We start from the raw sequence: 25,799 nt of genomic DNA, 5'->3' as shown, positions 1-25,799 counted from the left end.
AGTGTTCCAAGCTATGAATCTAATGCCTCAAATGTGTCTATAAATTCTAGTGTTAATGGACTTTTGGGACACAACATTTTTTTTTTGCTATTACAAACCATGCCAGTATAAAATTTTTGCATTCATGTATGCTTGTCCCTTTGCACAGGGGTCCTCCAAGGCACACAGCCAGAGCTAAAACTGGTACAGTAGTACCGTTCTGTACCTCCACCAGGGGTGCTCAGGACTTGCCATTCCCCAAAATCTTGCAAACATTTGTCCAGCTTCTTAATTTTTTACTAATCTAGTGATTGAGGAAGTGTATGTTACTGGTTTTAGTGTGCATTTCTTTATTACTAATGAGGATGATTTTTTCACATGTTTATGGGCTGTTCCTATTTAGTCTTCATTGAAATGCCTTATTCATGTCTTTTACCCATTTTTCTAAGGGATTTGGGGGGTAATTTTCTTACCGATTTATGAGCATTCTTTCTATATTCTGTTTACCAATACTTTGTCAAATATATGTATTGCAATGACTTCTCCCAGTTTGGGGCTTGTGTTTTCTCCCTCCTTATGGTATTTTGATGGATAGAAATTCTTGGTTTTAATGAAGCTCACCAACCTTTTCCTTTTTGTATCTTGTTCAGGAATTGTTTCCTAACCCAAGATTATTAATATATTCTCCTATATCTATTATGCTTTATACTTTTGTCTTTCACCTTTGAGGCTCTGAGTTAGGAGGGTGCTCAGTGTGTTAGGGGAATAGCAAGGAAGCCAGTGTGGCTGGAATGGAGTAAATGGAGGAATAGGGAGTGAGAGGTAAGGCAAGGAAGTGATGGGATCAATACCACATCGGGCTTTGTAGGTCATCGGCTCTCACTTTGCATGAAATGAGAAGTCATGGGAGGATTCTAAGCACAGAGAATAATATGATCTGACTTCTGTTTCATCAGGTTCATTTTGTTAACTGTATAGAGAATCGATTTAAGGAGTGGCAAGGGAGGATGCAGGAGACCAGTTGAGAAACTATTGCTATAATCCAGATGAGCAAAAACGGTGTCAAGGAGCAGGTTGTAGGTGATGGAGATGGTGAGAAGAGATCAAATCCTGGATACATTTTGAGAGTGGAGGGGTCAGATTTTCTCAGATACCTGGTGGAAGAGAAAAAGAAGCAACAAGGTGTTTAGCCTGATTAGCCAAAAGGTTGGTGTTGCTGTTAACTGAGACAGAGGACTACCCACAAAGCACAGAAGACATAGAGCCTAGGGCCTGTGATATATTTGGGGACCCAAGGAAATGTTTTAATTTTAACTTATTTTAAAATCAGCCCTGGCTGGTGTGTCTCAGGGAATTGCATACCAACCTGCAAACCAAAGGGTTGTGGGTTTGATTCCCAGTCAAGGCACATGCCTGGGTTGTGGGCCAGGTCCCCAGTACAGGGGGTGTATGAAAGTCAACCACACATTGATGTTTCTCTTCCTCTCTTTCTCCCTCCCTTCCATTCTCTCTAAAAATAAATAAATAAATAAAGTCTAAAAAATAAATAAATAAAATCAGGAAAAAAATAATAAATGTGTCATAACAAATACATCCTGGATATATTTTTCTTTATACCAGTGCAATCACAAAATATACTTTTAAACATTCTTCAATGGAGGAAGGGGCTCCTGAAAGCAGTAGTACCCAGAGCCCACGAAAATCATAACATGGCCTTGATTGCATTTTACATGTAGAGTATTTGCACTTTAACCTTTGCTTTGGGCACTGCTAGGTAGAGGACCATAGCTTTCACTCTCATGCTTGTTACCTCATTGTCGTAAGATTATTGCCATATCTCGAGGCATCACCTCTCTGTTCCAGGGAAAAGAGGATAGAATGCATCTATCCCTGGTTTTCAGGAAAGCAAAGGCTTTACCAGAAAGCCAGTCCAGCCAACTTCTGCATCTATCTCCTGGCCAGAATGTCACATAGATCACCTAACTGAAGGGAGGCTGAGGAATCCAGTACTTAGCATCGCAGCCTTGAAAGCAGAGGAAGAGTATTGAGTGCTGCACATGCAGGACATAAAGGCCTGTGTGATCTGACCCTGTTCCACCCCTCTAGACCTATCCGTGGCCTCCCCTGGCTCACATGCAATGCTGCAGCAACATCCTACTTTCTCACACCCTCACCTTTGCTCTTCCTGCCACCTGCCCCATTCTCCTCCCTGTCCCACTTTGTCCTCCTTCAAGAATCGGTCCCCCTCCCACCTTGGCCTCAGGGAGGTGCCCATCCTAGTCATTTTCATCACACCTCAGGCATAGTTGTACCAAGGAGCTTCACCCGGTTGACAATGACCTGTCTCTGCGCGTGGCCCCTGTTACATCAGCAGAGCCTACCACCGTGCCTGGTCCCGGTTGAGTCTTGGTGATCAACCCTCATTATTTCCTTTCACCTGTTTGCAGGCTCAGACAAGAGTCAAGCCATGTTGGCCTTGTCCATCAGCCCTAATCGGCGATACCTCGCTATGTCCGAGATAGTGCAAGAAAAACCTGCCATCACCATTTATGAACTGTCATCCATCCCTTGCCGGAAGCGCAAAGTCCTTAATAATTTTGACTTCCCAGTTCAAAAGTTTACTTGCATGGCTTTTTCTCCGGACTCCAAATACCTGTTGACTCAAACATCACCTCCAGAGTCCAACCTTGTCTATTGGCTGTGGGAAAAACAGAAAGTAATGGCCATTGTCAGAACTGACTCTCAGAACAACAGTGTCTACCAGGTACCTTCCAGCATAAAAAGTATCATGTGAACTATAAAAATAAAAGAATACGAGCAGTCTTTTATTGAGTGCTTTGTATCTAGCAGGAGGAGTGCTAATTTCTTAACTTACATTTTTAAACTCAGTCTCACAGAAACCATATATGGTATGCATAATTATTATCCCCATTATACGGATGAGGGAACTGAGGCCCCAGGAGGTTGTCACTCACCTGAAATCCCAGAGGTAGTGAAGAGCAGATCAGGAGGCCCTGGCTTCAGTTCCTGTCTTCTCTACTCTGGCCCAGAACTGCTTTCCAGTCACAGGTCGGACCCAGGGGTGAAATGATCAAATTCGCTCTGTCTTTCTGGTTCCGGCCCCTTTCCAGCAGCATCGCTAGGCAGTGGGAAGATTTCAGGGATGTAATATGAAGTGGTAGATCTTAAAAAGCTTTCAATGAAACTGCAAGTATGTGGGGAGCAGAGTTTTCTATTGTAGTGTGAAGGCACAATGAAGGCCACCTGTTTGAAAGCATGTCCCTGCTTAGGCCACGGGTCCCAAGGAGTTTTATCTTGGTGAAGTCAACACAGTCCAGGATCTAGAACTCAGCTTTACAAGTTTTGGGGAACTCAGTTCTGTTCATGTTCTGAGATCCTGGCTGTTTCAGTGTCCCAGGCGTAGACTCAGTTCTTCTCACCAGAGGCCAGTGTATAACCCGGCATGTCAGGGCCAGGGCACTCACGTCATTTATCCGATGTGTTTCCTCCCTAGTCACAGAGAGCTTGGAAGGTGAAATTAGCCATCAGAAAGCTTGGTTGTCTCAAATTCAGGTAGAGCCAGAAGGTCATTTCCTCTGGGCCACGGTGAAGCCTGTGCAGCAACATCCCCATTCAGAGCAGACAGCTTCTCCGCTCCAATAGAGTCAGTGCTCACTTGTTGGACGTCCACTAGGAACCCAGCACTGGGAGTGCAGAGATGAAAAAGCCACAGCCCCTCAGGCTGCTCACCATCTAGTGGGGGTGGCAGGTCGACTGCCTGTTATTGTGCATTGGATTGTGGGTGCAGATAAAGCTCAGCGGGTAGGAGACCACATAGCAGTCCCTGGACAGGGACTTAGTTCCTTCCCCCCAGACAGGGCACGTTCACCTGCGAGATCCTCACGCTTCTGTGTCTCCCCCAGAGCTTTCATTCTGTTTTGTTGGCACAGTGTCTGGCCATTGTCAAGAGCTGCTCATTTTGGTTTTTGGCCTTTGTAAAATGGCTTTTGTATGTTCCCTGGTTTAAAACAACTGGCCCCACAAGTATAATGAGTATAGGTCTGTGCTCTTATCAAACATAATATCAAAATTATATGAGTTAATGATATTTCAAGAATACTCTGAGCTACCTGAAATAAATATTAATTAGCAAAATGAGAAACAACTCCATCAAGATTAGTGTTATAAATCTTTGTCTTTTATTTTTTAACATTTTATAGGTGAGCTTCAGTCCTCACGATAACACACAGGTTTGCGTCACTGGAAATGGGATGTTTAAGCTTCTCCGTTTTGCAGAGGGAACCCTGAAGCACACCAACTTTCAGAGGGGAGAACCCCAGAACTACCTAGCCCACACCTGGGTGTCTGATGACAAGATTGTCGTCGGCACTGATACAGGCAGGCTCTTCCTCTTTGAATCTGGAGACCTGCGCTGGGAGACAAGTATCATGGTCCAGGAGTCCATCAGCGAGACAAAGAATCTGGAGGTGCTCCAGGAATCAGATAGGTAATGGCGGCAGCCCCTGGGCCAGGGCTCTTGTGAAAACATACTCATCATACTAACATCGTTACACCGAAACCAGCATTCTTTTAAAATCACTCCTCTCCTCTCTACTTTAAAAATCAACTCTTTGTCTTCCCTCTTCCTTTCTGGTGTCCATCTGTCGTCAAGCACAAATTTGACCATTAGGACCATAGCCTAGAGGCAGTTCTTTTTATTTTCATACCTAACCTCATTTTATAAACATTTTAATATGACTAGTCCTCAAAGCTACAGATTTCCAAAAATTTCTTTTCTAATGGCTGCCTAATTTACTGAATCAATTAAATAAATGCCCAGCAAGTGCTTGCAATGTGCACGGCGTCTTGCTAGGCTCTGGGGAAACAGATCCTCCGGGACATTACGGCTCAGTAGGAGGCCACAGACCAGCAGAGAAGCACGAGGACGTGTCATCGGCAAACCCGACAGAAGAGCACGGGCTCGGGTGGGGGCTTAGGAGGGAGCTGTCACTTCTACCTCCACCACATCCAGCTCACACACACACCAGCCTGCACCATTGTAAGTCCTGGGCGCTGCCTTAAGCACTGTATTTTTTTTAAGGTTTTTAATTTTTTATTATTCACATCATAAATTAAGTAGATGAGATGCATAGATCTAAGTGTCTTAAGAGTGTTATTTAAAAGAAATTTGTAGAAGACTTTTGAAATACAAGATTTAGAGAAATTAGTCTTTTTTTTCAAAGCAGCTAGCCAATAAAAAGTTTCTTTCTAGTTGCTAGCTACATTTTTAAAATTTTATTTTTATTTTAATATTTTATCATTTATGCTATGACAGTTGTCCCACTCTTTCCCCTTCACCTTCCTCCACCCGGCCCACCTCCTTGAGCACTTCATAAGTATCCTCATTTGAGTCTTATGTTGTAGAATACATATTATTATCATGCCTGCTTTATAGACAAGGAAGCTGAGGTTCAAAGAGGTGAACTGGCTCATCCAGGGTCACAGCACTGTCCAGTAGTAGGGTCAGGAATCAAACCCAGACCCGCCTGACTCCAGAGCCTGAGCCCTGGCCGCAGTAGCGTACTACAGATCCTTCTTCCTCAGTAACTTCGCCATTGTCACCATCCCCCATGCCAATGACATCTCGTTTTCTGTTGTGATTGGATGAAGAGCTTCCTAATGCCCTCCACTTTGCTGGGTTCACAATCCTTCACTGGGTCCAGGGCTTTAAGAATAAAGCCCACAGTCCTGAACTTGACCCACACGTCACTGCTACTCTGACCCTTTACATAGAGGGCATTGGCTGTGGCCTCCACCAACCACGCAAGCCTCATGCACGCTCTTGCCTCTGGACTTGGTCACGTGTAGTTCACCTGCCCCCCCCAGTACACCCCACTTCCACGGTCACATGCACGATACCTGACACAAGGTTGCTTGTTCTTCGGCTCAGCCTCTGCTCATCTCTGGTACGCGCACCTTCTCTGTAACTGTCCTAGACTGTAACCTCCTGAAGGCTGGAACTGTATCAGTCTCATTTACCATTGTCTCACAGCGTTGTTAACACGGTATAATGCCAATAAATACTATTATATGAGTGAATGAATAAACGAGGGGGCAGAGGCAGGGGAGGGAGGGAGGAAATGGACACCTTGATTCAAATCTTAGCTCTTCCACTTACTAATCATGTGGTTTTAGGAAACTCAATTCCTTGAGCCCCTTTTTTACTAAACACCCAAATGAGGATAATGTAATCATAATAACAACAAGACCAATGATAATAGCAGTGACCACACAGGATTGTGAGACCACCAAATAAATGCGCAACCTTCCAGGCTTCCTTTGGAGTTTGGGTCGCATTCCCAGGGCAAAGGGCAGCAGCCGGCTCTGGGAAAGGCGCTTGCCCTGGGCGGCTTCTCCCACACCCAGAGACAGCCCTGCTTTCTCACCCCCCGGCAGAATTCATCTCCTGGGGATTGTGTCGGTAAACTTTACATGCAATTTTCTCTTTCTAGCTTGATCGACTTTCCACCACTCAGCTCCCCAGTCCCTTCCTATGAACAGGTCATGGTAACCACTAGCCACAGTCAGCTGGCCATGCCCCAGGTGTTTGCCATTGCAGCCTATTCGAAGGGATTTGCTTGTTCTGCTGGGCCGGGAAGAGTTCTGCTGTTTGAGAAGATGGAAGACAAGGATGTTTACCATGAGGCCAGGGAAATCCGGGTAAGGAGGGGAGGAAGAGGCAGAGCTGGGGTCCTGCAGACACTTGCTGTCTGGCAGCAGAGCACCGACCAGGAGTTTGACGGGGACCAGAGGGGCTGTCGGGCTGAGTGGAAATGAGGATTCGAGCCGTTTGTCCTGAGGGAGTTTTTAGGATGGATTGAATGGAGCTGGAGTTCAGAATTGGGCAGATCTAGATCTGAATCCTGGGAAAGACCTTCGGCAAGTTCTATTTTCTCTTAGAAGCTTAGTGTTCCCATAAAAATCGTATGATTGTGATACATGTTCATATTTAACTTCCAGCATACTACCCCACAGACAGTGAGCATTTGGTAAATGTGTATGGAATAAATGATGCGCACTGCCTTGGAGAGAGAGCGTGTCTAGTTGGGGAAGAACCAGAGAGGCTTCTGGGTATTTGATGTCATCTCTGAGGAGAGGTCTTAGAGGATGGGTAACATCTGACAGAAAGAAACAGATTAGGAATTCCAGATGGAAGGAACAATTAAGCAAAGACACCACTCACTGTCAGGGAGCAGGTGGTACATTCGGGATAGCCCCCGTGCCCCAGTAGAGAAGGAATAAAGTCACGTGAAGGGAGAAGATGGCAGCTAGGGCAGGTGAAAGATCCCAAATGCCAATCTGAGGAGTGTGTATGTAATTCAGCAGACAACCTGTTTGAGTGGAGAAGCATATACTTAAGAACAGTACCCAGCCTACGAGAGACAGTGGAGGCCGTTCAGGGCCATTGGACATGAAGCGGTTAAAAACATACTGAATGAGTTAAACTTGACTCTACTGCTTATTGGGTGAGTGACTTAGATGACAGCTGAATCTAGCAAAACCTCTGTGTCTTCAGGTTTTATGGGAGACAGCAGCTGGACAACAGACGAGTCCCCAGTCCGTGGCTCCCATTCTGCTTTACACAGCGGGATGAATGTACAGCAGGGGGAGCTGTCGGGTGCTACAGGCTCATTGAGGGAATGTTAGTGGCCACCCAGCCCAGGGCAGGTCAGGGACAGGTTCCCAGAGCCTTCCTTGTCCTGTGGAGCAGGAGGAGTTGACTACGTGAAGAAGGCATAAGGGGGTAAATAGCAAGACAGAGCTCCAGGCACAGGAAAGGAAGCACGAGAGCCCCGTGTCCTGGGCCCAGGGAGGACGTGCTGCCATCGCTGCTGCAGGCTCTGGAAGAGTCAGGAAGATGAGGATGAGCACAGTGTCTGGCTTTGGTGCTAAGGAAGTTTCTGATGCTCATGAGGACAGTTTCAGTAAATGATGCAGTGGAAGGAAAATTCATTTGTCAATGATAAGGAAGTAAGAACTGAGTGTGTGATAAAGAAGTGGAGACAGTTTGTGCAGGCCAGCCTTTCAAGAAGTTCCGTGGTTAATGGAAGAAAAACGATAGCAGGGAAAAGGAGATCAAATTTTATAATGTCTACTTGGGATCTACGGGCCCTCTCAGAGACAGCTGGCAGGAGCTGTGTGACCCCCTTCCCTCTTCTCTGCCCTGTCACCCACCCCCTGTGGGAGAAGGGCTGTCACCTTCCCCTGACAGTGTGCCCTGAAGTGCACACTGGTATGCTTGGGGCAGGCAGGCACCTGAATGGGTTTCAACACATCCAAAAAAACCCCAAGACTGGGAATGAGTGGGAATTAGACTTGTGTGAAAGCGCTCATTTTCAGAGAAGATCTCAACTTGACATGTGCAGATTGATCATCTTTATGTAGGCCATTGTCTTAGTATTCAACCACTAATCACTTAAAGGTGAATAGAAAACCCACAGAAACAGAGGCAACTCAAGCCCTCCCTTCTCTACCTCTGAGGTGGAGCCCGGAGCCATGCTGGTCCAGGAGCTGGGAGTTCAAAGTATCTGAGAGAACTCTGAAAGCTTAAGGGCCCACCGACAGGGTGGGGACACCCCTGACTGCCGTCTTGCGTCTTGGGCAGATTCCCGTGGACCTGCAGAGCAACGACTCGAGTCAGTCCGACAAACAGGACATCCTCTGCTTGTGCTTCAGCCCTTCCGAGGAAATGCTCGTCGCCAGCACCAGTAAGAACCAGCTCTACGTCATCACCATGTCCCTGATGGAGATCAGCAAGGTCAGTCTTTCCCCGCAGTGCTTCCTCCCCGCTTTTTTCGTCTATATTCATAACAGAGTTGGTCTGGCGGTTTTTTCTCAATGCCTCTGTCTGCTTTTGGTATCAGGATAATACTAACCTCATAGAAGAAGGTGTAGAAATGAGGCTAAAGAGAGAGAATGGCTTGTTTTTTTTTAAGATAAGAGAGATCTGAGTGAGCTAGTAGGCTAACATATCAAATCATTGTGTTGTATATACCCAAAGAATACAATGTTAATTATATCTCAATTAAAAAAAAAACGATGCTATCCAGTAGAGCATTTTGAAAGTATCATTCACCAAAGAGTTTATGAAAGTTTGGGGGACTAGTTCTGAAAAGTTCCTGTGTGACTTTGGCCAAATCTCTCTGAACTAAACCTCTCTGGGCACCTCTTTCTACATATTTTCAGCAGGAGGTTGTAAGAGATGGCCTCTTTTTTCTTGTTTTAAAGTAACATTATATATAAATTTGGGGTATCTAAATTATAATTTGACATCTGTATGTACTACATCATGCTCACCACCAAAACCCAGTTTCCACTCATTACCATACAGCAGACCCCTTTACCCATCTTACCCCCTCCTCCCTTTCCCCCCACCACCAATGTGTTTGCCTCTGTGGGATTTTCGGGTTTTGTTTGCTTGTCTGTTGTTAAACAGCCCACATATTAATAATGTCATATGCTGTTTATTTTTCCACAAGGGCATCCACTTGCCTTATTTCACTTAGCACAATCCTCTCAAGGTCATTATAGCAAATGGCAGGGTTTCACCCTTTTAATAGCTGAGTAGTATCCTGTATGTACCGCATGTTCTCCATTCATTTATCAATCGATGAACACAGGTTGTTTTCATAAGAGGTGACCTCTTACCTGGAATTCATAGGTGAGTAAAGGAGGTGAAGCTGCCCGGCTGACGCTCTCAGCTGGGTCTGTCTGCCTGTCCTTGGGGTCACCATGAAGCCAGGGCTGATTTAACCTGCTGATTGGGAAACTGTTTTTATCATTTTATCTGAGAACTGACTCACATAAATGCCAAAAGGACTCTTTTGATGGCCCACTCTCCAGTTTGTTTGCTCGCTCTGTCTGGAGGGGTGAGCCCACGGCATGGAGCCTCGCTCCCTCCAGGTGGGCGGGGCCTCTCAAAGGGACGTCTTGAGGGGTGCGTGGCGGACAGAACTAGGCCAGAAGAGTTGGATCTTCTGCCAGGGGGAGCGTTTCCACTCTCTCTCCTCAGCTGTGAGTTCTCTGCCAGTCTCCACACTTACACTCTGCTCTCCGGCCCCTGAGTTGTACTCCATGTTGATGCCAAAGTGGTCTTTTCCAAACCCGTATCTGGTCATTGCAAGATATACATCCTCTACCACCACCGCCACCACAGCTGCCATCCTTCGGTGGCTCCTGTGCTCTGAGAAGAACCGAACTTGGGTTGCATGGGCTGCCCATGGTCTGGGCCTGCTGCCCCCCCCCAGCCTCATCCCATCATTCCACCTGACAGGGCAGACTTTTCCCATTGCCATGAATCTGTATGTTCCTTCCTGCTGAAAGGCTTGTGCAAACGATGGCCCCTCTGCCTGGAACACTCTTCTCTCCCCTCTTCCCCATATTGGTTCTTTTTCATCCTTCGGAGAACAAAAACATCTAATAGGAAATGTGCCTACAGAGGCAGGGAGTTTGAAGGTATTGGAGAAAGAAGGGGCAATAGATGAAGAATGGCTGTATTCCGCGCCTGCCCCCCACCCAGCACAGCACCTCTTTCTCTGAGATAGTAGGAAATGATGGAATGATACAGATAAGCTTGTAAGTGGGGGAGGGCCAGAATTGGGGGGAATTCGCACGCACCTTAGCCTTTGCCTTGTCTTGGGAACAGACCCGAAATATGTACCCCTCATTCAATTTCCCAATCATCTGTCTTCATTCAGGTGCCTCAGGGACAAGGGCTCTGATGACAGGCACCTGCAGCCTACACAAGCAGTGTAATGGGACACACTTTAATTTACATCATTCACGCAAGCCCCATTGCTGCTGGAGATAGAGTAGCATGGCCTCCCTGGGGAGAAATTTGGCAGTACCTATCAAGGTCCTGAAAACCATTCACACCATGTGTCCTGGTACTCCGGTCTGGAAATGTACCTGCTGTGCCATCTGTCCAGCCTGTTGACAGTCACGCTGTCAGCTGGGAAAGCCCAAGACCGTGGCCCAGGCCTGCATGTTTCCCCTACAGGGGCCAGCATTGTGGCAGGATGGGCCTTTCTGGTCCTTATCATAATTGCAGGTGCACTTCAGCAAAAAGCATCAGGAATTCGGAAAAACATGATTTATGACTCACAGGTCCTGGTGGATACACAGCATGCATGCCCAGGGGCCACACAGAGAGGTCACAGGTAGAGAGAGAGCACTGAGCTGGGGCTCTGCCTTTATTAGGGTCCAAGGGTGGGGTGTCCAGGGTTTTGGGGGTTATTCTTTAGTGCATAATTTGTAGCATAAGACTGGGAATGAGGGCACGGGAAGAGAGAAGCGGGGTCACTGAAGCCATAAGGTATCTAAGTTATCCAGGCTTTCCTGAAAGAGGAGGGCAGCCTAATTCTTTTCCCTGCTGTTTTGCTACATCACATAGCTGGCAATATGTTTATTCAAGACGAATTTCTTCAGATGGCTGTCCCGACAATCCAACGCCAACCCTCATGCATTTACATCACAGTGAAAGAGTATAATGTCTACAGTATCTAAGGATACTGATGGTACCTGAGTACCAGAGAGGTGCACCAACTTGCCTGCAAGGAAATTTAGTTATTCCCAAATAACAAAAATTGGAGACCATTTAAATGTTCTCCCATAAAGGAATGGCTAAATTAAATCCTGGTATATTCATGGAATGAAATATTCTATTGCCACTGAAATAATGTTTTTAAATAATAGTGGCTCCGGAAAATATGCCTCATATTCGAACAGTTTGTTCGCGGCCTGCTCCTGCGCCCCCAGGCTGACCCCTGTTCATGGGTGGTAATGAGGGCTGCGGTGCACCGCTGGCCGTCTGCTCACTCTCCCGATCTCCTTCTGTGTGTTTCTCCAGGGGGAGCCTGCCCACTTTGACTACCTGATGTACCCATTACACTCAGCATCCATCACTGGCCTAGCTACTTGCATCCGCAAACCCCTCATTGCTACCTGTTCTCTGGATCGATCCGTTCGCATCTGGAATTATGAGTCAAAGTAAGGAGTAAAAGGCTTTGCTGCTGTAATATGGAGATTGTGGGTTGTTACATTTTTCATGTGAATTATTGTAGAGGGTTTTAAATTTTAATTACTTAGAAGCTTTCAGTTGGAAACATTTATTTTTTAAAAAATAAACAATTCTTTTTTTTTTTTTTAGAATTTTATTTATTTTCAGAGAGGGAAAGGGAAGGAGAAAGAGAGAGAGAAGCATCAATGTGTGATTGCCTCTCAAGCACCTTCTGCTGGGTTCCTGGCCTGCAACCCAGGCATGTGCCCTGACTGGAAATCAAATGGGCAACCCTTTGCATCACAGGCTGGCACTCAATCCACTGAGGCACAACTGCCAAGGCAGAAAAATTTTTTTAATCGAGTCAGTTGGCCTACCTTCTCTTTTCACTCTTGCATAGGCTGGAAGGTGACCTTGGGATTTACTAAATGATCTCTCCTTGTCAGATACTATGCTGGACTCTGGGGAAATAGAGACAACATTCCAGTACCTCACTGTCCTTCACGACCTCCTATGTCCTTCCAGCTCTCCTAATCCCTCTTTCCCACTGGATCTGCTTTTGACCTCATAGAGCTCGCCAGACTATTATTTATCTTTTTTCTCCTTGTCATTGCCCACAACCCCCAGTGATTTTTTTTTCCTCCTGGCATAGCTTCCCTGAAAGTCTCTGACCTAGATTGGCCCCGCACCACAATTTCTTTGTTCTTACATGCAGCTGCTGGGGTTGCTGAAAAATAAAACGGGCTGTTCTTCTGGTGCAGGGACTCCAAATGGAGCTGCACACTCAATGTCACCAGAGAAGCCCTTGATCAGTCCCCCGACTTGCCATACTCATGCTGGACACTGTCCTCAAGCAACCAAGATCTAGAAAAGAAAGGAAGTAGTCACTGCAAACAATAAAGTGTCTTGAGTGCTATGATAAAACTACACACCAGATACAACGGGGGGCTTGAGGGATTTAGCAGGCTAGACTTACAGTTCAGTAACTGATCTTTTCCACAGCAGTCTGGAACTCTATAAGGAATACCAAGAAGAGGCGTATGCAATCAGCCTTCATCCGTCTGGTCACTTCATTGTAGTAGGGTTTGCTGACAAACTGTGCCTCATGAATCTGCTCATCGATGACATACGTCCTTTCAAAGAATACTCTGTCAGAGGATGCAGAGAGGTGAGAACTGCTGGAGATGAAGGTCTCCTTTCTTGGAAATCCAGGGTTGAAACATCAAGGAACACATTCTAGGGAGGTGGGACCACAGCGTGTCTTAGAAAACTTTAGTGGCTTTGAAAAAGAAAGTGAAGAAAGAAAAATCCAATTCTTCTCCCACCAAACTTACTGAGTATAGGACCCTGTTACATTTTTCTTATTCTCTCCAAAATGTTTCATTGAGCCTGAAGCCTTAGAAGACCCCACCTGCGATGAGTCTTGTCTGTGGTTGTGGAGTGATACGAAAGTACCGAAAAAGAGAAGTTACACCCTGACCAGTGTAGCTTAGTTGGTTGGGCTTCGTCCTGCACAGCGAAAGGTCACCGGTTTGGTTCATGGTCAGGGCACCTGCCTGGGATGCAGGTGTGGTCCCCGGTCAGGGCACGTGTGGGCAGCAACTGGTGGATGTATCTCTTTCACATCGTTGTTTCCCTCCCTCTCTTTCTTTCTTCCTTCCCCTCTAAAAACAAATAAATAAATTTTTTTAAAAAAGAAAATGTGACCGCAGAACCAGAGGCACAACTGGGAAGGTGAGGTTGGAGACTGGGAGGGGTCAGGAAAAATAAGCAGCGAGGCGGTAAGCGGCCCGTCAGCTCCCCCCCCCCCAGAAGATGTGCAGAAACAAGATGGCAGTTCCAGGAATCGTGTCCCCACCCTGAGACCCCTGGTACAGACAATGAGTGTTCTGCCCTGTGGTCCAAGCAGCTTCACACTCAGAGCACATGGCAGTGTCAGCCCCTTGGCTGCTATGAGCTGCAGGACCAGTGAAAGGGTCCGAAAACATCAGGCGGTTCTCAGTGTGTCCGTCCCTTCCCCAGTTCCCACCCCCACACATGGCTTCAGCCTGCACCCTCTGAGGAAAGGAGCTCTGGACTGTAACCTCCAGGGAGACGGCTCATTTCTCCAAAGCCTGCTCTCTGGCCGTATTTCCTTGTAGTGTGCCTTTAGCAATGGAGGTCACCTGTTTGCTGCAGTGAATGGAAATGTGATTCACGTGTTTACCACCACAAGCCTAGAGAACATCTCAAACCTGAAAGGACACACAGGGAAGGTGAGTGAGTGAAGCATGTGGGGGCACGGAGCCATGTACTGTGGCAGTCAGTGGGACACGGCTGAACGAGAGAGATGCCTTTTCTCTGGGGGGTCCTTGTCTACCTGGGGGAAGAGACAATAAAACAGGTGCACAAACTTAGTTGCTAACTGCAGTACATTCGATGAAAGAAAAACATGAGGCGTTATAAGAGGAAATACAAAGGAATTGGCACAATGAAGGAGACTGGGGTGTTCACAAAGGCTTGGTCCCAAGGGAATGGGCAGGAATGAACCAGACAGAGCTGGAGGGGATAATCATTGCAGACGGGGCCCGAGGACCCTGGGGTGGGAGACCACGTGGGGTCTCAGAGGAACTGGGATGCCTGCGGGGCTGGAACATAAGTATCAGAATAAAACTTGGGGTGAGCTGAGATTGGAGAGGTTAGCTGAGGCCCAGGTACATGGAACCTTGTAGGCCTTTAAGGATTTTTGTACTTTATCCTTGTTCCTTGAAATCTGTGAAGACCTTCAGGGCAGAGAATGATATGACTAGATTTGCATTTTAAAATATCACTTTGGCTACAGAGTAAAAAATGTATTGAAAGAAACAAGGAAACTATCGTAGGTGTCTACACAACAGAAGATAGTATTTTGGACCAGGATGAAGCTGGTACAGACAGGGAGAGGTGAATGAATTCAAAAGATACTTAGGAATTGAAACCAATAGTTCTGAAGACAGAGTAGATATGAAGCATGGAGAAAAGGGAGGGGCCAAAGATTGAAAGGGCTAAGAAGATGTCAGCTGATAAATTTGGAGAAAAAAAATGGAAAAAGAAAGCTGTTCTAGGCAGGACACGTTCCAGGTGAGGGAATGGGAGCATAAAATAGGATGGTGGTTGGTGGTTTCTAGGGCTGGCACATCGGGCACATACGAGGAACGAGAGAGGAAAGAGCTGGAGAAATTGACTATCATGGTGTTGTGTGCCCGGCCAAGGAATTGGACGTTGGTCTGTAGGTGATGAGAAGCAACTAGAAGGATTTAGGAAAAGATGTAAAGGGATCAGGAAGGTAATTTTGCAAACGGTATTGAGGATGGATTAGAGGGGAGGGAAGCTGGAGGGATGGAGACCAGCTGGGAATTGGGGGCAGAAGACGGGTTAGGGACTAGACCACAGCTTTAGTAGCAAGGACAGGGAGAAGGAAGATAGCAAGTTGCATTTGGACATGTGTTTGACACGTGCAGGGAGTGTGAAAGGTGAGTGTGGAGGTCAGGAAGGAGGTCAAGGCTGAAAATTAGGCTTCAGGGGGTTAGGTTGTAGTGGAAGTTGGAGGCATAGGTTAGATCACCAGGAGCCTATGTGGAATCAGAGGAATCTTGGGCAGAAGACAGGTGACCGACATTTAAAGGACTGTAAAAGAGAAAATCAGAAAGACTGCAAATGAAGGTACAAAGAGAACCTGGAATCAGGGACTTGGATCAGAGAGGCCAGGGAACCTGATCCCAAAAGGAAAAAGTGGTCACCAGTCTTCTGAGTCTGCGAGAGGTCCTGTGAAGACTGAAAACTGACTGTTGACTTGAGCGACAAACAGGTCACAGGTGAGAGCTGTGTTACGGTCGGGTCGGTCTCCAAGTGACTTTGGAGACACAGACAAAGCACACCACGCTCTGCTTCAGATAAGTCAGTCCCCTCAAGCAGAGCTATGGAGTTCTTGTTCTATGGCCTGCCTGCCCCCTGGGCAGAATCCCTGCTCCGTTTTCCGGGGGTGACATCCCCACTCTCAGTGGCACTTGCAGAGGGGACGCAGTGGAAGCCCCTGGACTTTTTGGCTCTCCCTCGTGGCATGGAGTCAATACTCTCGGGTCACTAATGTTCTTGGCCTCCTGCACTTGGAGCAGAGCTTCCACCACCAGTGGGGCCTGGCTGGGGGAAGGGAGACCGGGTCCTCCTGGCCATGCCTGCCTGGAGCAGAGCTTCTGGTTGGAGACAAGAACACCAGCAGTCCGTCCTTCCTGAGAGCCAGAGGGGGAGGAGCCCCACCCCGGGGCCACACACGCACAGTGCGCAGGAGTCAGATCCTGGGGCAGAGGAGGGTACAGCAGCAGGCCACAGCTCATGCACAGATTCTGTCTTACTGAGACTGAGTACATTTTCTTGAGTGGATATTTCCACATTTCCAGAGACTTCAAATAATTGCTTGTATCATTTTCAACAATTAACTTATTTTGTTGGAGAAAAGGTTGGCTAAGATCCTTACTCCGCCATTCCAAAAGTCCCTGTCTCTCTATCATTTTTGCTACTTCCTGTGGATATATAATTACTTCCCCCTAGAAAGCTTTTTATTTGTTTTTAAACGTAGCAATAATTGGTTTTAGCATTATAGGGACTATTACAACTCAGTCTTCCCACCTCAGGTATTATAAAGGAAATGGGAGTGTTTCACCTCTTGTATTTTGCAAGCATCTCAGAGAACAGAATGTTGCTATTGCCAAGAAGCTAGGTTTCGTGCTTACTGGAGAGTGCGTGCCAGGAGTTGCGCCTCAGTCTAGTGGAACATGTGAAGAATTCGTGTGCCTTTTCCACGGGAGGCTGTGTGCGTACATGTGCACTCCTCCCTGGATGTGTCCCCTGCCCCCCGCAGATCCGCTCTGTCGTGTGGAACGCGGAGGACAGCAGGCTGATCTCCTGCGGCACCGACGGTGCCGTGTATGAGTGGAGCCTGTCCTCAGGGAAGAGGGAGACGGAGTGCGTGCTCAAGTCCTGCAGCTACAACTGCGTGACCATCTCCCCCGATGCCAAAATTATCTTTGCTGTTGGATCCGACCACACCCTCAAGGAGATTGCAGATTCTTCCGTGAGTCTGCCCCCGCCCACCCCTGGGCTGCCCCACGGATCCTCGGGGACAGTCCTGCGTTCTCAGTGGAAAGCGTGGTGGGAAGAAGGCCTGAGAGAACAGGGTCCCTTCTTCACAGGGGAGCCCCTGCTCCCCGTTCCTCTTCAGTCACCCAGTTATTGTTACTTCCAGAATTTCCTGCCCGGGGCCCTGCCTGACTGGGCTAAATGGTGGGGCCCCTTCCGCTTCTGTTTTGCTTGCTGTCTCAAACTTCTCTCCACCCTCCAGGCCTGGAGCTCAGCAGTGTCTCCAAACAGCACCCATGCCCTTGGCCCACACTTATTTCCTGGTGGAAACAGAACTGTAGTTATGCCATCGCCTAGGCTTGCCATCATATTTGTTTGTTAGCTCCAAATACAGTCGTACCACGGTACTCGTCAGACCCTGTACTCATCACATGTCGACAAGAACGTGTTGCAGCACTTGGCGCTTGCTGGGCACTTCTCGGAACACACATCACGAGTTCCAGAACCAATTAACGACCAGTACTGAGGCACCACCGTGGTTGGGGAGGAGAGGGGAGCTCAGCAAGGACACTTCATGGCTGTGTCCTTCTCCAGGAGCCCACGGCATCTGGTCTTCACCGGTTTCTCTCGCTTTTCTTTGGCGCTTGGCACTCTCTTAGTGCTGTTACCTGGGGAGATGCAGAGATACCACGGCACCGGACCGGCCTGGGGCAGGTTTCCCCGTGACCGGAACATGGCTCAGAGTAGGGCGTCTTACTATCGTGCCCCCCGGTAGCTCCATCCTGGCTCTGGCTTCCGCACTGCTGCGCCAGAGCACAGCTTCTGCAGGGCAGGGCCGTGGTTCTCCCTCTTGGTATTCCCACCAGCCGGCATCCGCCACGTGGCCCACACCCAGTCAGTGCCTGGTGGGCAGGCACACGGGCGGGCAGGCGGCTGGGCGGGTGGATGAATATGTGAAGGGATGAGTTCCCCAAAAGCATAGTTTTGTTTATACAATGGATGTTAATTAATGTTTGCTGAATAAATTTGTGGTCCACATCCCATTCTGAGTTTGAGAAGCATGGTCATATCGCAGCCAAGAGCAAATGCTCTGGAGTCTGACAACCACTCACTGTGTGGGGGACGGAGGCAAACAACCCACCATCTCTGTGACCCTGTGTCGGGGTAACAGTAACTCCCTCAAAGGGGCTTGCGAGGATTCAGAGTCACAACATGTACGGAGAAAAGCCACAGAATGGTGCTTGGCCCCGAGTCAGTGCTGTTTGAAGGTTTCCCTTCGTTAGGGTGTTCCTGACTTGCAGAACTGTTTACTCTCAGTCCAGCAGCCGAGAAACATTCAGCTTATGCCTTTTAAGTGCTAAACACGGTGACAAATGCTGTCAGGAAGAGGAAAACACACTTTTTAAACATAGAACTTTCTTTACCATGGCTAATAGAGGAGAGGAAAAGAATGACCTGGGGACCTGGGGACAGGGCTCACCCTTTACACTGACCAGAGTTGTCCTTTCTCCAGATCCTGCGAGAGATACCAGCATTTGATGTCATCTACACAGCCATTGTCATCTCTCACTCGGGGCGCATGCTGTTTGTGGGGACCTCAGTGGGAACCATTCGTGCGATGAAGTACCCCCTGCCTCTGCAGAAAGAATTCAATGACTACCAGGCCCACGCTGGTCCTGTCACCAAGGTGAGAGGGGCCCCTCTCTCCAGGGGCCCAGTCCCAGGACTGGCTGTCAGTGGATCCGTTTGATCCTCCCCCTCATCCCTTCTTCACCCCATCGACCTCCCCGGGTCTTTCCTGTCTTCTTTTTCCGTCCATACATCCATTCAGTAGACATTTATGGGCTGTTAACATTCTTCGTTTAAACTATTAAACTATTCCAGGAATTTACCACAGGAAATAAGCAGATACATACCTAAAGATTTATGTACAAAGTTACAAAAGGCCCTCTTGGGGGCAATACCATGAGCACACATTTGTATTAATAAATTGTCCCTCCGTTCTCCCTTCTAAAATAGCAGTGTTTCTATTACATGGAGTTCAGAAGAACAGGCACTGGGAAATGTGTGTCTCCTTCCCCCACCCCTCACTCATTCCAGATTAGACACCACAACACCTGAGGCTTTTTATCATGCCCCAGACTCTATTGGCTCACCTGCAGACATGGGTTTTTCGTTATAAACTGGAACACACCTGTACTGAGCCTGGTCCTTGGGGCCAAAGTAAATTACTGTAACAGAGTCCCTCCCACCTTCCCTTTGGTCTACTGAGTTTCGTGGATAAGATGTCTGTTATTCTGATTATAAACGTGATGCATGTTTATTTGAGCAATAAAAACCCTTGTTATAATATCATCATTAATATTCTGGTACATTTTAAATTACTACTCTTTTAAATATATACAGCGTGTATTTCAAATAAATTGAGGTTATGCCAATATGTGCACCGTTTTGTAGCCTTTTTTTAAACTGGATGCTAGTAACGCACTTTGCCATATTCAATAATTAAATAGTCCTCAAAAGCACGATTTTAGTAGCTATGCGGATATTCTATCATGTACTGGACCATAACTTATTTAACTCTTCTCTTATACCCCGGCATTGAAATTACCTTATAAACTCTAGTAAATGTCCTAGTCGACAAACTTCCAAGGGCATCTCCGATTATCCCCTAAGGCTAAATTCCCAGACAGAGGGAATTTCCGAGGGAAAGAGCATCTCCATCTTCAAGATACATACTACTGATTGTGGGAAGATATTTCCATAGTCGGCTCTTTTGTTTTTACATTTTGTTTTGAAATAATAGTAGATTCACAGGAAATTTTAAAGATAGCATGGTGGTCCTGTGTACCCTTCACCCACATTCCCCCAGAAATCACATCCAGTGGACGTATAGTAGGACACCAAACCAGAAAGCCGGCATTGGCACAATGCGTGTGTGCACGAGTCCCTACCATGTTGTCTCGTGCATGGATTTGTGTAACCACTGCTGTGATCCGAATGGAGAACCAGGCCATCATGGCCAAGAGCCCCCTCCTGCCGCCCTTTCGCAGTCTCACACGGCCGCCTCACGGCCCCCATCCCTGGTCCTTGGCAACCACTTGTTTGTTTTCCATTTCTAAGATGCCATCATCTTGACAATGTTATATAAGTGGAATCATACAGGATGGGACCTTTTGAGAGTTGGGACCTTTTCCATTCAGCATAATGTCTTTGCAATCCAGCTAAGTTATTCTGTGTATCAATAGTTCGCTCCTTTTTACAGCCAAGTAGCACTCCATGGTAAGGTTGTACCATAGTTTTTTGAACCATCTCCCTGTTGTAGGATGTTTTTATTTTCTCCCAGTTTTTGGCTACAACACATAAAACAGCTAAAACAATTACGGACAGGATTCTGTGTGGACCTAAATTTTCATTTCTCCGGGGTGAATGCCCAGGAGTACAACTGCTGGGTCGTTGTGAGTGTATATTTCATTTTTTAAGAGCCTGTCAAGCTATTTTCCATTACCACCAGCAGTGCGCGGAGAGCCTGTTTCTGTACATCATTGCCAGCATTTGGTATTGTCACTATTTTTATTTTAGCTGTTTTAATAGATGTCTAACGATAGCTCATCATGGTCTTTTTTTTTAAAATTTTATTGATTATTTGTTTTTACAGAGAGGGGGAGGGAGGGAGAAAGAAAAGGAGAGAAACATCAATGTGTGGTTGCCTCTTGCACACCCTCTACGGGGGGCCTGGCCTGCAACCCAGGCCATGAGCCCTGACTGGGAATCGAACCAGCGACCCTTTGGTTCACAAGCCAGCATGCAAGCCACTGAGACACACCAGCCAGGGCTCATCATGGTCTTAATTTGCAGTTCCCTAATGGCTGATAATGTTGAACATCTTTTCATGACCTTATTTGCCATCTGTACACTCTCTTCTGTGAAATGTTTCCATACTTTGCCCACTTTCTAGTTGGATTGTTTGGGCTTTTTTTATAGAGTTTTAAAAGTTTTCTGTATAGTCTAGATAATAATTGACTCTTAAGATTCCAAATCCACAAAGAATGTAGACATCATCTTGCTTTCCTCACTTACTATCGGAAACCCGTGATGGCTAATCTCTCATTCTCACCCAGGACTTAGTCCTCCTCCCCGTGAAGCAGGGCCCAGGCTTGCATGGAGAGGGCCTGGCCCAATAGCCAGTCCTGGCCCTCCAGGGTCTCAGAAAGCCCCCTGTCCATGTCTTTTTCTCAGATGTCGCTCACCTTTGATGACCAGTTCCTGCTGACGGTCTCTGAGGATGGCTGCCTGTTCACCTGGAGGGTCTTTGATAAGGATGGTCGGGGAATCAAGCGAGAGAGGGAGGTGGGCTTTGCCGAAGAGGTGCTTGTCACTAAGACAGACATGGAAGAGAAGGTAAGAACTGGATCTGATGAAGAGGGATGCGGAGAGTCCCTATAGGCTCCCAAACTCCAGCTGGCACTGGAGGCCCCCGCAGCCTGGCTGCACCCGGGGCCCAGCATTCCCTGCCGTTCTCCTCCCTGCTGCCCAACCTGTTCCCGTCTCACCCTGTCTGTCATTCTGCCCCTTGGTCATCTTGTGCTGTACACTGTTCTTCACCCCACGAACTAGCTTTTCCCTTCCTACTCTCTGATGGTGGGCCCCACGGAAGTTCCTAGCCCGTGGAAGACAATCAGTAAATATTGATAAAAACTGAATTGACAATCTGAGTATCCCAGTTGTATCTGTGAAACTTAATAACTGCTAGTATATAGAGCCTTCTTTTTTAAAAAGGAGGTATTTGCAAAGCATTCCCAAAACCCATTCCTCTTAACAACAAAACAATAAAAGTAAAAATCAATAACCAACTCTTTTTTAGGTTTGTCACATACCAGGCACTGTGCTAATTACAAGCATTTTCTCATTTAAATCTCATGTAGTTTCTTTCTTTTTTTTTAAATTAACCTTGGTTTCAAACTTCATTCCCAGGCTTCTTCAGCTTAATTAGCTGCAAAGAATGATGTGTGGAGAAGCAAAAACTGAAAAGAGCTGCAGTGTCCAAGGGGCTAGGGCTTAAAAACATTAGAGATGCAGATTTTATCAGATCCATGAACAAAATTTGAAAAAGCAGCCATAATATAAGATAGCAGCCACCCATGACTTCTTCAAGTTCTTCAGAAGTTGACTCAGTTCAGTGTGCTTCCTTCTCGGAAGCCTCATCAACATTCTCCCCAAGATCTGGAACTTCATCATCACCATCCTCTCCTGTAGCAAGTGGTGCTTTTCCATCCAGATTGTTTGGGCGGGGTTTCAGTGAGTCTCCTTAGACTAGTCCGACTGTGCAGCTGACTGAAGATGCTGGGAAGCACTGCTGTCAGCGGTGTTGTCTCAGCGTGGCCTGTGACGCTGAAAGCGCTCGCTGCCAGAGATGCCTGAACTTTAGGGCTGTGAGAGTGAGTGCTTGTGAACGTACCTACCCCTCGATACCAGAAATATTGTGTACCCCTAACTCCTTTAAGGAGAACTGAAGGTTTCTATGGTCTCCTGTAGCTGTTCTGTGAACCACCTGCTCCTTTCTATGAGCAGTGCCTTTCCCACCAGTGTGTACTTGTGCCTGCCGTTTGGCCAGTTTCTCTCAGTTTGCCACAGTTTCTTCCATCTTACTGGGGAGAAAACGGGGCCACGTGGAGGACCAGGGTTGGCGCGCAGGGGGACCAGCTGGGAATAAGCACACACACGTGGGGACACAAGATGGCAGCTAGGCTCATACAGTTTCTGTGAAGGAGATACTGGTATTCTCCCATGTTTCCACAGGTGGTTTCAGATAGGTTGAGTGGCGTGTCCAAAGTCACTGAGCTATAAGCAGCAGGACCAGGTTCCGATCCAGTTTACTGTAGAGTCCGATCTCCCCCGGGGGCCTTCTCTCCTCTTCCTGTAGTCAGCGTTCCATCCGGGTGTGTGTTGAGGGCTTTGAGTGCACACCCTGGGCTTCATGCCCTACAGGAGAAGTTGCGCAGATGATCCACTCAAGAGGCTTACGGCAGGGGGCAAAACTATGTGCCCAGTGCCGTTCGTCCAGAATTTGAAGTGCATTTTTCCAGTGCCTCCTGTGTACTAAGTGCTGGGGATGCTTATGTGGAACAGGCCTGGGTCCTGCGATCAGGAAATCACAGTCACGAGGGACGGAGACAAGTGAAACCATCAGACCGGCAATGCCAAAGTGGCCCCAAAGCAGGAAGATAGGCCCCTGGCATTTCCCAGAGCTGCCTGGAACTTTCTGCAGGAAAGGCAAAGTGGGAGGAAGAGACGAGAGAGAGCCCCCGAGAGCCGGGGCCTGGCATACTGCAGGCGGGCAAGTGCTTCCTCTTCCTTCTCTTTGTTTCCTTCTCTCTCCCTCTCACCGGGGAGAGGAAGAGACCAAATAGGAGACACCCGTTTGTACCAAAAGCCTGAGGTGTCTCGGCAGACTCCTGCCCCTGCCCCTGCCCAGCCTGACAGAACTGCTGCCAAGCTGGAAGTGACTAGCGTGTGCAGTGTCCCAGCATCCCCCAGGCCACGTTCTTATTATTCCCTGTGAGCCTCTCCACTCCTCCCTGGCTCCTCCTCCACCAGTCCTTTAAAAGTCACATTCCCCAGGATTCCCAGCTCCTTCCTTTCTTTATATTCTGTGACATTCTCTGTCGCTCTCTCAGGCCATGGTTTACTCCCTCATTCAGCCATGCGTTTACTCATTCATCCAGCCAGTATCCACAGAGGGGTCTGCTGTGTGCTGGGCACTAAGGTCTGGGGTCACAGAAACAAAGGACATAGAGGCTCCTTCGGCGTATAGCCTGGGAGGAAGATCGGGTGAAATTTAAAAAGGGAATTCAGGGGATGATGGGTGTTGGGATGGAACAATGGTGGGAAAGGGACCCTGACCCAGGCCGGTGGTACCAGAGGAAGGGAGCCTTGGATGGAGCCTTCCAGAACAAATGAGAAAGGACCTTAACACTGAGGAATAAGTGTGTGCAGAGGGAGGAGAGGGGGCTGCTCTGGGCAAGGTGCTGCTGGCCAGGTGGGGCAGGAGAAGAGAGGGCGGGAGGGAGGGAGGGAGGGGTTGAAAATGCTGTACAGAGATCTTGTGGGCCTTTTACGCCATGTTTAGACTTTGGAAATTGTTCCCTTGGACCCACCGATAGACTTGGGTTAGGGAACGATGTGGTAGGTTTGTGTCTTGGAGACACTACTTTGCAGCAGCTTAGAGAAGGGATTACGGAAAGACGATGAGCAAATACTTCAAACACAACATGTCAAACACCAGATCATCCCCATAATAAATGTATTCCACTATCCAAGGCATCATTTATTCATTTGATAAATATTTATTTAGTGCTCGCAATGCTGCTGGTCCTACACCAGGCTCCCAGGATAAAACCCTGAAGCAAGACAGGCCAAGTGCACCCACAGGGAGCCACCTAGTCAGAGAAACAGTCTTCATCCCCCCTCCTCTCACCCTCACCTTGCACCTCCACCCCACACCCAGTCAGGCTCCCATTCCCTAAAACCTCTCTCTCGAATCTTTCCGTTACTCTCCGCCCCCCCTACCCTGCATCCAGTCAAGCCCCAACCACCTCCCCCACCGGCCCGTGCAGCACCCCTGCCTCAGTCCTCTCATCTGGCCCGTGCAGCACACTGCCATCAGAAATGTCTTTTTAAGGCCAAGGTCAGCTTCATCGGGTTAGACAGGAGCCCTCCAAGGTCCTTCTGAGGCCCTCCGGGGTAAACTCCAAATTTCTTAGCATGGCCCACATGGCCTACGGTATGGTCTGACCCAGTCTCAGCCGCCCTCCCGCCCTCTGCCTCCCACCTGCGCCCAACCACATGCAGTGTACTCATAGTGAGCAAGAAGCACCCATGTTCTCGCCTCCTCTGTCCTCAACTGTAACTTTTTGTTAGATGAGGGGTATGTGTATTACAGTATTTTCATAACACTGTAGCAACGGTGAGTACAATGGACAGGAGGAAGAAGACACTAGACATAGGAACCAGGAAGGAGAAAAAAACTTGGGGCCTAAATTAAAGTAACAACAGTGAGGCCAGACGAGGCCCAGCAGACAGCGAGGGGGCAAATGAGCAGTATTGGCTTCGGGCACTTAATGCAGTTTGTAATGTTCTGTTTGTCTGGCCGCCTCGCTCTGTAAGTTCTCTGACTGTAAGTTCCGCGGGAGCAGGAATCATGGTTGGACAAATACGTTTCAAGCGCCTACTAAGTGTTGTACACTGTTCTGGGTACTTGGGATACATCAACGTCCAAACTCAACATAGACCTTCAGTCTTCTTGGGGCTTAAATCCTAGTAGGGGAAGAAGACAATGACAACCAATAAAATAATAACTTATATGTTAGAAAGTGCCAAGATCTAAGGAAATAATTAAAAATAGGACAGAGTGGCCCTGGCTAGTGTGGCCCAGTGGATTGAGTGCCAGCCTGTGAACTGAAAGGTTGCTGGTTCAATTCCCAGTCTGGTCACATGCCTGGGTTGCAGGCCAGGGCCCTGGTTGTGGGTGTGGAAGAGGCAGTTGACTAATGTATCTCTCGCACATGAATGTTTCTCTCCTTCTCTTTCTCTCTTCCTTCCCTGCTCTCTAAAGATAAATAAAAAAAACTTTTAAAAAAGAAAATGAAGTATGTTTTCCCTATTGAAG

The 25,799-nt window shown here is 47.6% G+C and overlaps 1 protein-coding gene and 1 pseudogene across 1 annotated transcript in view; one reads left to right on the top strand and one right to left on the bottom strand.

Moving 5' to 3' along the window:
- Positions 1 to 25,799, top strand: part of CFAP57 (cilia and flagella associated protein 57) — a 57,922-nt gene that overhangs the window by 1,044 nt on the left and 31,079 nt on the right. The window contains exons 2-11 of the mRNA XM_037149662.2: positions 2,427 to 2,743; positions 4,200 to 4,486; positions 6,492 to 6,699; positions 8,645 to 8,797; positions 11,888 to 12,027; positions 13,040 to 13,205; positions 14,179 to 14,292; positions 16,914 to 17,126; positions 18,645 to 18,818; positions 21,371 to 21,532. Of these exons, the coding sequence (XP_037005557.2) occupies positions 2,427 to 2,743; positions 4,200 to 4,486; positions 6,492 to 6,699; positions 8,645 to 8,797; positions 11,888 to 12,027; positions 13,040 to 13,205; positions 14,179 to 14,292; positions 16,914 to 17,126; positions 18,645 to 18,818; positions 21,371 to 21,532 (1,934 nt within the window). The remainder of the gene's footprint in view (positions 1 to 2,426; positions 2,744 to 4,199; positions 4,487 to 6,491; positions 6,700 to 8,644; positions 8,798 to 11,887; positions 12,028 to 13,039; positions 13,206 to 14,178; positions 14,293 to 16,913; positions 17,127 to 18,644; positions 18,819 to 21,370; positions 21,533 to 25,799) is intronic.
- LOC128626652 (transcription factor BTF3-like) lies at positions 22,308 to 22,775 on the bottom strand (annotated as a pseudogene).

The sequence above is a fragment of the Artibeus jamaicensis genome, unplaced genomic scaffold, assembly GCF_021234435.1.
Source record: "Artibeus jamaicensis isolate MK-2021 breed Jamaican fruit bat unplaced genomic scaffold, CSHL_Jam_final scaffold_847, whole genome shotgun sequence".
Taxonomy (NCBI): Eukaryota; Metazoa; Chordata; class Mammalia; order Chiroptera; family Phyllostomidae; genus Artibeus; species Artibeus jamaicensis.
The sequence above is the reverse complement of the archived record's forward strand: the minus strand, read 5'-3'. Positions and strand labels throughout refer to the sequence as shown.